This window comes from Cicer arietinum, chromosome 4, assembly GCF_000331145.2.
Source record: "Cicer arietinum cultivar CDC Frontier isolate Library 1 chromosome 4, Cicar.CDCFrontier_v2.0, whole genome shotgun sequence".
Taxonomy (NCBI): domain Eukaryota; kingdom Viridiplantae; phylum Streptophyta; class Magnoliopsida; order Fabales; family Fabaceae; genus Cicer; species Cicer arietinum.
In genome coordinates, this window is record NC_021163.2 from 63,854,870 (window position 1) to 63,866,774 (window position 11,905).

Consider the following 11,905-nt stretch of genomic DNA (forward strand, 5'->3'; position numbering starts at 1 on the left):
AATTATGAGAATTCAGATGAAAATGAAAACATCACCTTCCTCATAAAGAAATTTGGTAAGTTTCTTAAAAACGATAAAACCTTTAAAAGGAAAAGTTTCAGAAAGAAGGATGGTTCCACTTCAAGCCAAAACTTCACTTGCTTTGAGTGTGAAAAGTAAGGACACATAAAGGCAGAACGTCCAAACACTATCAAGAAAAATACTCTCAAAAAGAAAGAATTCAAAAAGGCATATATAGCATGAGAGGACAACGAAGTCAGTTCGTCTTCGGATTCAGAAAGTGACGAATGCGCAAATGTCACCTTGATGGCATCACATCAATCCGACGAAGAAGAAGAGATCAGTAACAAAGACTCTCCTCAGCATAATGAGACTAATAGTGAATTAATTATTGAATATAATGATGCTCAAAATGCAATTAAAGAACTACTTATAGAATGTAAAAATCTGTTTAAATTAGTGTCAACTCAAAAGAGACAAATCTCATCTCTTCAAGAGAAAATTGACACTATGGAAAAGGATTCTGAAAAATTAAAACAGAATTTTACATGCAATAAGTGTGATTCTCTTTCATTCAAAACTGTCTAATTAAATAGAGTAATTGAAAGATATGAAAAAGGACAAGTTGGATTGGAAAATGTTTTAAATATGAAAAGATATTCAAATGACAAAAGTGGTCTTGGTTATTCAAAATTTGATAAACCAAGTATAAATAAAACTATCTTTGTTAAAGCAAGTGACCAATCCAAAGAGAAAGTTATAATTATGCAAAGAGATCATCATCTTAAAGATAAAATATTTCAAAAGAGATCTCATGTACATACATATAAAAGTAAATGTATTCCTACATGTTTTTATTGTGGTCTAAATGGCCACACACCTAATGCTTGTCATTTTAGAAACTTTAGTGTTCCAAATGGGCATTATGTGTGGGTCAAGAAAGGTACTAATCCTCAAGGACCCAAAACACTTTGGGTACCTAACAAATCATGATCTTATTTTGTAGGTATGCAAACAAAGTACATCTAATATGTGGTACTTGGATAGTGGATGCTAAAAACACATGACCGATGACAAAACAAAATTTTCAGCTCTAACTCTTGAATCAAAAGGTTATATGGTCTATGGAGATAACAACAAGAGAAAAATTATAGGCATTAGAAAAGTTGGTACAATCCCTTCTCCTTCAATTGAAGATGTTTTATATGTTGAGGTTTTAAAACACAATCTGATTAGCATCAGCTAGCTTTGCGACAAAGATGAATGCATTATCCGAAACAAAATATCAAATGAAATTATGTTTATTCGTAAGCGTTTTAAAAACATTTTAATACTTAATCTTAATGATTTATCCTTAAAAATGAAATGTCTTATGGTAAGTGACAACAATGATGCATGGCTATGACATAAAATATTTGCACATATACATATGGATCATTTAAATAAGTTAGTCAAGCATGACTTTGTTGTAGGTTTACCAAAGATGAAATTTATAAAGGATAAATTATGTGATGCTTGTCAAAAGGGTAAGCAAACTCAAGTTTCATTTAAACCAAAAAATATCATATCAACCTCAAGACCACTTCAATTGATACATATGGATTTATTTGGTCCATCAAGAACTAAAAGTCTTGGTGGAAATTCATATGGACTGGTAATTGTTGATCATTACTCAAGGTTCACTTGGATCTTATTTTTGGCACATAAAAATGAAGCTTTTAAAGCATTTAAAAATTATGCCAAACTAGTCTAAAATGAACAAGCAACCAAAATAGTATCAATAAGAAGTGATCATAGTAGATAATTTCAAAATGCCTCTTTTATAGAATTTTGTGAAGAAAATGGAATCTTCCATAACTTTTCTGCATCAAGAACACCTCAACAAAATGGAGTTGTTGAGAGAAAGAATAGATCATTGGTAGAACTTGCAAGAACCATGTTAAGCGACTCAAGTTTACCAAAATATTTTTGGGCAGATGCTGTAAGTACAACATGTTATGTATCCAACCGAGTTCTAATTCTTCCAATATTAAAGAAGACTCCATATGAACTCTACAAAGGAAGAAAACTCAATATCTCTCACTTTCACATTTTTGGATGCAAGTGTTTTGTGCTGAACAATGGTAAAGATAACCTTGGAAAATTCGATGAAAAAGCCAATGAATGTATTTTTATTGGTTACTCATTATCTAGTAAAGCTTTTAGAATTTTCAATAAGAGAACTTTGTTAGTCGAATAATCTATGCATGCATCATTTGATGAAACTAACCCCTTGAAAGAAGACAAAATTATCTCTTATGATGATGATGAATTTACAAGTAAGGATACAAGCAAAGACAATCAAGATGATCAACAAAATCAAGAGAATGTAGTCAGCAATTAGCAGCAAGATCAAAATGATAATCTTCCTAAGGAATGGAGAACCCATAGAGATCACCTCATTGACAATATTATAGGTGATATCAACCAAGGAGTGACAACAAGACTCAAACTCCAAGATGCTTGCTTAAATATGGCTTTTGTTTCTCAAATAGAACCCTCCAAGATTGGTGATGCACTTAAAGATGATCAATGGATACTTGTCATGCAAGAAGAACTAAACCAATTTGAAAGAAGCAAAGTATGAGAACTTATCCCTAATCCTGGAAACAAACACATCATTGGTATCAAATGAGTGTTTAAAAATAAACTAGATGAAAATGGTATAGTTATTCGAAACAAGGCAAAGTTGGTTGCTCAAGGATACAATCAAGAAGAAGGGATTGACTTTGATGAAACATTTGCTCCAGTAGCTAGGTTATAAGCAATTCGATTATTACTTGTTTATGCTTGTTCTATGAATTTTGAATTGTTTTAGATGGATGTCAAGAGTGCGTTTTTCAATGGCTACATTAATGAAGAAGTCTATGTCAAACAATCACCTGACTTTGAAGACTTCAAGAATCCTTCACATATTTTCAAATTAAAGAAAGCTCTTTACGGATTGAAACAAGCTCCAAGAGCTTGGTATGATACGCTAAGTAACTTCTTATGTGAACGTGGGTTTGAAAAGGGTAAAGTTGATGAGACATTATTCATTAAAAGAACTAATGATCACACTTTACTGGTTCAAATCTACGTTGATGATATCATATTTGGATAAACCAATAATGAAATATGTGAAGAATTCTCATTAATGATGCAAGGAGAATTTGAAATGTCTATGATGAGAAAGTTAAACTATTTTCTTGGTCTCCACATCAAGCAACTCAAGAATGACATCTTCATAAATCAAGCAAAATATTGCAAAGAACTGTTAGATGGAAAACAACAAAGAAAGTGCAACTCCTATGGACTCCAGAACCTATATAGATAAAGATGAATATGATATTTCAATAGATTTATCAAAATATCGAGGTATGATTGAGTCTCTTTTATATCTAACGGCTAGTCGACCAGATATTATGTTTAGTGTTTGCTTGTCTGCAAGATTTCAAGCAAATCCTAAAGAATCGCATCTTGTAGTAGTAAAGAGAATTATGAAATATTTGAAAAGAACAACCAATGTTGGCTTATGGTATCCAAAGGGTAGCATATGCAGTCTAGTTGGATATTCTGATTCTGACTATGCAGGGTGTAAAACGGATCGAAAAAGCACAAGCGGCACTTGTCATATCTTAGGTAATGCATTAGTATCATGGTCCTGTATAAAACAAACTTGTATGGCCCTAAGTACTGTTGAAGCAGAATACATAGCAACAAGAAGTTGCTATGCACAAGTTCTATGGCTCAAGCAACAATTATATGACTATGGACTTGATCTCGGATGTATCCCACTAAGATGTGACAATACAAGTGCTATCAATATCTCAAAGAACCCAATCATGCATTCTCGAACTAAATACATTGATATACGTCATCATTTTCTGCGAGATCATGTGCTCAAAGACAGTGTCGAAGTAACATTTGTGGATATGCACAATCAACTAGTAGATATCTTCACAAAGCCACTACCTAAAGACTCATTCTACAAGATACAAAGAGAACTTGACATTTTAAATGAAAATTGATTCTTTGATGTTTATGTGTCTTTGTTTTTATGAAAATGTACTTTACATGTTGATTTCTTTGTGAAAAATTCGGTTTAAAAACAAATTTACGATATCGTAGCCGAATACACATTATACGTATTCGAATACACGTTCCCAAAACAACATGTATTCAAATACACCTCATATGTAGTCGAATACACGTTCCCAGAACAACTTGTATTCAAATACAAAAAGTGTGTAGTCGAATACAAGTTCGCGCTTTTCCCCAATATAAAAGTCGTTTCACGTTTTTAGGTCATTTTCTATATTTTCGTATTCGAATACAATCGTCATCATTTTAATCTCTTCCAAAAATCCCGTCCTGCAACAAGTTACTCAACTTTTATATCAACATACATTACATCTAAGATCAATCTTAACTCACAGCGTTCATCTCAAAATCAAAATTCTCAAACCCAATTTTTTTTTCTCAAATTCGAAAATATAACTATCATCATGGATGCTCGCAAAAGAGGCTCAAGAACTAAGCATGATGTAGTGGATCCTTCAAAAAAGAGGGCTAGAACTGATAATGTGGTCGATTTGTCTCGTTTGCTTCACTCCCCGAAAGAAAATCGTCCGTTTCTGCACATACTACTCCGACAAAAGGCTCATTATTCCTAAGTATGGTACTCTTGATTCCTTTTCTGCTTTTAAGTTTCCTGATTTACTGAGGGCGCAACATTTATAGGAATTCATTGGTTATAATGGTCATATTTATCTCGACCTAGTTAGAGTATTTTACTGTAATCTCAAAAAAGAGGGGTCTCAATTAATCTCTCATGTTAAAGGCAGAATCATTGAATTATACACTCCAACTATTGGTGAAATATTGCAACTCCCATTTTAGGGTGAGAAATTTAGGCCAGGAAATTTATGTGAATGGGAAAACATCACCAAATATGATGCTTATGCCTCGTTGTGTCGATTTGACAAGGATACCATGGAACAAAAGAGATCACAAGCTGGTTCAGAATTTGGTCGGCAACAGTATGGAGTTAGAAATCTAATCGTGGACTATAGACTCTTGCATTGCTTTCTGAGTTATATTCTGGTTCGTAAGGCTGGAAATTACTCTCAGATTTCTGTGTTTGAACTTCAAATTATGTATTACATGTCTGAAAGATATTCACTCAATTGGTCATATTTTGTCCGCTCCGTCTTATTTGCTTCAAAGGATGCTATTAGTTTACCTTATGCTAAGGAAGTCACTAAAATTTTGGATCACTTTAAAGTGGATTTTTCTGGCGAAGTCATGTATAAACCATCTAAGGATAATCTACTTGATTTAAGTGTGCTTCCAAGTATGAAAATCATGTGGACTGAACAGCTTCAGACATATGTTCATAAAGGTGATGTTGGCCAATCCTCTACTGCAGCCCAAGAAGAAGAAGATGCAGAAGCAACAACATCTGATGATGATCATGTTTCTAATCGCATGGTCATGGACAAACTAATCTCTTTGCAAACATTCTTCACTACCCAGTTTCATAACATGGACACCTCCATCAACACATGCTTTCAAATCATGGAGACAACTATTGCCCACAACCATGCTACCTTATTACATGAACTCAATGGGCTATTCGTCAAAATTGATCACCTTCACCTCCCGTCGGATGATGACATGTAGATTGATACTAGGAATGTATTTGTTGCAGTTTATTTGTGTAATGTTTTATGTTGTTATTGTTAAAACTCTTTGTCTAGGTTTTTCTATTGTGATGTACTATGTACTGTTTGAACATGATTCCGTTCTACTTATGTGATGTTCTTTTGTTATATCTTGTGTGAAGCTTTCACTATATTAGTATTTGTATGCTTGAATTATATTTTTCTATTTTTTTTTTCTTCTTTTTGATAATGTCAAAAGGAGGAAAAAATTTGGTATGTTGTTGTTAAAACCTCTTGTAGGTCTTCAATTTTTTTACAATATGATGACATAAACTCAAGATCAACGGAGAAGTACGCATGAATTCCGGGGGAGAAATTTTAAAACTTTCAAACATGTTAAAGTCTCTCCAAACAACAAGTTTTGTCATAATAAAAAAGGGGGAGAATGTAAAACACATGTTTTTGATGAAGACAAAGACCAATGAATGTGTTTAAAGCTACAAAGATAAAAAAAGAAGTCAAATAATCAAAGACAACCATGTTCACACAAATTAGAAGATATATAATGTAAAAGTAAATGATACAATCTAATATGCTTATATTTCAAATACACACGACAACCTTTCATTTTAGCATATGCATCAAAAGTATTTTTCAAAGTGTTAGAATATATAAATAATGTTTGAAAATAATATTTTTGGCAAAATACAAATTTGTATTCGAATACAACATATTGTAGCCAAATACATACAAGTCAGTAGCTAAAACTGAACATCTGTATTCGATGAGTGCTAAGTCAGTAGTTAAAACTACACATTTGTATTCAACTACAACTTGGTGTAGCCGAATACAAAACCAAGTCAGTGGCCAAATTCAAACATCTGTATTCAAATACAAAAATGTGTATTCGAATACAAGCTTCAAATTTCAAATAAAACTAAACGTTAAAATGATGTGTATTCGACTACACACAAGCTGTAGTCGAATACAACATGAAACAATGCAATTTTTCAATTCTGAAATGGTTTCGATCATTGGATTTCTTCATCAAATCTCTAAGAACGATGACCACTGATCTGAAGTGATGTCTATGGAGTATAAATATCCCATAACATCAGTTTAATCGAAATCAATCCTACTACCAATCCTTGAACAATTTTTTGAAATATTCTCAAAGTTATTTTTCATATTTCAAGTACTTGCACTACATTTTCACATCATTAAGGAAGGTTCTCTAGTATACTTGAAATATTATTGGATTGGTATCATTGTATAACTTTTATACTCAGTTTCGTAGTCAAGAACATTTGTTAAAAAGATCATTAAAATTGTTAAAAGTAGTATACTTTCTTTAAGTATTGTAATCTAAGATAGTGGTGTGCTATCTTAAGAAGTGTGTAACAGAGATCCTAGGGTAGGACTTGTACATATTCTAACATTAGTGGAAAAATCTCTTGTGGTGTGTAAGAGGACTGAATGCACCATTTATCATAAGGAGAACCAGGATAATATCTTTGTGTTAATTATTTTTCTACCATTTATCTTGTTCATACATTATCTTTAATCAGAAAAATCGATCACTAAATATCTAAAAACAAGAAAATTTCTAAACACTTAATTCACCCCCCCTTTAGGTGCGCTTCGTCTTATTGCTTCACCCAATCCAAATAGACCATTAGCAATCTTATATTCCGCCAACTGTGTTGTAGTCATGTCACTCATTTGATGACTTTCACTAAGTGTTTCGATGCATAAGTGAAGACCTGCCACCAATATGGGATCATTCTCCATTTCTGGTTTGCTATAAAAAATCGGATTTAGGTAGTAGCCTGCAACATGCAATGGATGATGAAGTTGACATTTCCACCTTTCATCAATGATTGCAAATACATATATGTACTTGTTTGCTTGTTCATTGAAAGCTTTTCGAATATCCTCCTTGGCATTGATCATTGCTGCATATGTGTATCCCATTGCAGGTTTTTTCTCATTATCAACAAGTCTTAACACTTGTACAAGAGGTCCCATAACCTTAGTAATGTAGATGATATCATTCCAAAATGATGACAAAAGTACAATACGGGTTGCCATCTTTCCCTTAGGATCCTCAGATTGCCTTGGACTTCAACCATTCTTCTGAAGTGAACATCTTTCTAAGGTTGGTTTTTTGTTTATGCCATCTTTGCAAAGTAAGAAATGTGGTTGCAAACCTTGTGACTCCATGTCTAACCAACTCAACATTGTCAGTGTTCTTCTTCATTCTGTTCAACGTCAATATGTGGTTATAAATGAAGCCGACGAGACTAATCCCTTTTTGAATAACTGTTTTAACCTTAGAAATCTTTCCAATATCTTCTAACATCAGGTCTAGACAATGTGCAACACACAGAGTCCAAAACAAGTGTGGTCTCTTAGCAGTTAGTAGTTTACTGACCAATACATAATTACTTTCATTGTCAGTAACCACCTGCACAATATTTTGCTCACCAATCTCCTCAACAAAATTATTCAATAGCTCAAGTATCTTAATCCTAGTCTTCGTGTAAGAAGAAACATCAATACTCTTCACAAACATTGTTCCTACTGTGGAATTCACCAAGAAATTTGTCAAAGTCCTATTCTTTCTATCTGTCCAACCATCTGACATAATTGAGCATCCGTATATTGCGCGATGCAATTGATGATCATTCAACATAGTGTTTGTATATTCCAACTCTTTTTCAAGGAGTGGAACCCTCAACACATCCTAGCTTGGAGGTTTCAAATGAAGACCGTAGTTTCCAACTGCTTCCAACATCAACTTGAAGCTTTTTGATCTTGCAACATTGAAAGCAATTTCATTTGTGTAAAAAAAAAGAGCAATGTATGGTATTGTTCTTGCTCTTGCTTCTTTGTCACAAACATCATTTATGCCTGTTTGTCTTTCCCCAATTTGTGTTCTCTTGTCTTTCCCCAAGGGACCTTTTTTCATGAACATTAGATCCAATGGACCTTTTGTCTCCTTGGTAGACGATAAAGGGGATTCAAATGCCCCTTTTCCACTTCAAATTCTCCTTATTTCAACTACATCGTCATTAACATAATCGTCAATTTGAACTTCCATCTCATTTAATATTCCATCTTTTAGTGCTTGTTTCTCATCATAAATTATTTGCAACAATAGCTTACAATCTGGTGGCATTTATCTTCAGTTTTTTACGTCTCCCTTTATTCGTAACTGATGTTGTCTTACTCTAGTAATTCCTTCAGTAGTTTCAACTTGACAAAAATCACATGTCACCATCTTCATATTATTCTTGTCTTTTACACTATTAAACTTCCATGCTAGGTCAGCATTATCACCGGTTGGTTTGAACATTACAGAGTGTAGGTTGCAGATGATGTTGTCATGGCTGTTTGCAGAACAGGTAGAAAAAGAAAGGAAGTAGAACAAAAAACAAAGAGAAGTAAATTAAATTAACAAAAACAAATTAACATAATAAAAAAAGAAGTAAAAAGAATTAAATTAAATTATATTAACAACAACAAATTAAATTAACAGAATGAAAAAAAAGTAAAAAAAATTAAATTAACAAAAATAAAAAACAAATTAAATTAAATTAAATTAACAAAAACAAATTAAATTAAATTAACAGAATGAAAAAGGAAGTAAAAATAATTAAATTAAATTAACAAAAACAAAAAATAGAAGTAAATTAAATTAACAAAAACAGAAACAAAAATAGAAGTAAATTAAATTAAATTAAATCAAATTAACATAATGAAAAAAAAAGTAAAAAGTAAAAAGAATTAAATTAAATTAACAAAAACAAAAAACAAAAGTAAATTAAATTAACAAAAACAAAAGCAGAAGTAAATTAAATTAAATAAAATTAATAAAAACAGAATTAAATTAAATTAACAAAAAAAAATTAAATTAAATTAAAAAGAAGTAAAAATGAAAAAAAAAGAATAAAGTAACAAAAAAAGCTGAAGAAAAAAAATTAAATTAAATTAAATTAAATTAAATTAAAAGAAATAAAAAAAAAATAATAGAGAATATAGAGAAGTACCAAAACAGAAGAAGGTACGGGAAAATGAATAAAAACAAAAGAAGGGACGGAAAAAGGAATAAAAACAGAAGAAGGGACAGAGAAAGGAACAAAACAGAATTAGGGATGGAGAAAGGAACAGAGAAACAAACCTGAGGAGAAGAACGATAAAAACAATGGGCCAATTTAATGAAGAACGATAAAAACAATGGGCCACACTAATGAAGAACGCAGTGAAGATGAACAACACAAAGAACGATAAGAACAATGAGGAAGTGGATGTCTAAAATCTGAAGGACATATTACCAAAATTACCCCTAAAACGTTTTAAAATTTAGGAGTAAAATTAATTTTTCACAAAAAAAAAAAAAATTCCAGATTCTTTTCACGTTTAGGGACCTTTCCATTATGATAATGGGGATTCTTGAGTATTGTATTAGATCCAAGGGACCTTTCCCACTAATCCTATCATTACCGCCACCAGGAACTGCAACCTTGTCCTCAAGGGTGAGAGATGGAAATTGACTTTTTAGTAGTAATTCATCCTCCCAAGTTGTGTCTTCTACAACTCTTCCTTTCCAATGCACCAGCCATTGTCACACCAGCTGTCCTTCTTTCATCATTGATCTTGCAGCCAACAATTCTTCTGATTCTTCCCCCTCTTCTACTTCCATTTCTAACCCGTCTGGTAGTTGAGATTCAGCAGAATAGTCTCCAATAGTTTTCTTGAGTTGTGAAATATGAAACACTGCATGCACGCTACTTCCTTCAGGCAACTTCAACTTATAGGATACTTCCTCTATTTTCTTTAGGATCGGAAATGGTCCAAAGAACCGTGGAGCCAGTTTCTGATTAATCCTTCTAGTCACTGCCTGCTGTCTATGGGGCCGAAACTTCAAAAATACCCCCTCACCCACTTCAAATGAATATGCTTTTCTTTTCTTGTCCGCATACCTCTTCATCTGTTCTTGGACCTTGTTCAAATGATACTTAAGTTGACGTAAGGCCTAATCACGATCAACCAATTCAGCTGCTACCACTTCTACTTTCGTTTTTCCCTATAAATATCTAATCACAGTGGGTGGTTTTCTTTCATACACTGCCTCAAACGGTGTAGTTCCTGTAGACACATGGAATGTGGTGTTATACCACAATTCAGCCCAATGAATCCATTGCGACCACTCATTCGGTTGCTCCGATGCAAAACAACGAAGATATGCTTCTAAGCACCGATTCCCCACCTCCGTTTGCCCATCCGTCTCCGAATGATATGACAAACTCATACTCAACATCGTTCCTTGTAAACGAAACAACTCTATCCAAAATAGACTCACAAACAGTGGATCCCAATCACTGACAATGGATTATCACTGACAATGGATTGTGGCACCCCAATGACAAATATTTCAGCCACCTTCCTCGCAGTATATGGATGTTTTAAGGGAATAAATTGTCCATACTTGGATAATCTATCCACCACTACAAAAATTGCTTCAAACCCCTTCAATTTTGGGAGACCAGTGATAAAATCCATCGAAATATCATCCCAAATTTTCTCCGGGCAGCTTCTGTGATAAAATCCGTTCGAAGCGGTGGCATGTACAACGTACAAAAATCACTGGTACTTCTCGAAGATCCGGCAGGTCGGACCAATGATAGAATCACAGAAAAATAGGAATTTGTGAACAGTAAAATGATAGATAAAATGGAAATTTATTGATTTATGGAAGAAGGAAAAATTATGATACAATGTATAACCCAGAACAAAGCTCCTCCAGAGAAGATAATATCTCCTAATTCAATGATAATAATGATTATTCCTGAGCAATACTCTACTACCCTCCTTAATTTATTCCCCTATGTGTAATTGAAATCTGTAGAATTTAATGAGTTTCTCTGTCCTGTCATTAATAGACTGCTTATTCTCTTTTTAACACTTGCGGACATACGTTCTCCACACTGTAGATTTGGGCTTTTCGCTAGTCTTAGGCCCACTAATTCTATCACGAACCAAGGAATAAGTATCAGTCATATAAAATAAGAAGAAACTCTGAAACCGAAAGAGTTAAGGCACTCATCTCCAATCACCATGGAAAATGACAAAATTCTTCTTGGTGACATTAACTTGTTGGAGGAATTTGAAAAAGATGTTCATGTCAGTTAATAATGTGTTTGAAGGTGGAAAAGTCA

General features: G+C 33.1%; 2 protein-coding genes across 2 annotated transcripts; one reads left to right on the forward strand and one right to left on the reverse strand.

The window, feature by feature from the left end:
- The first annotated feature begins 3,299 nt into the window (after positions 1 to 3,299).
- LOC140920133 (secreted RxLR effector protein 161-like) lies at positions 3,300 to 4,049 on the forward strand. The gene has a single exon (XM_073367463.1). It carries the CDS (start codon positions 3,300 to 3,302, stop codon positions 4,047 to 4,049), a length of 750 nt encoding a protein of 249 aa, XP_073223564.1.
- Positions 4,050 to 7,791: 3,742 nt separating this feature from the next.
- On the reverse strand, positions 7,792 to 8,331 carry LOC101514033 (uncharacterized). The gene has a single exon (XM_004499193.1). It carries the CDS (start codon positions 8,329 to 8,331, stop codon positions 7,792 to 7,794), a length of 540 nt encoding a protein of 179 aa, XP_004499250.1.
- Between the last annotated feature and the right edge of the window lie 3,574 nt (positions 8,332 to 11,905).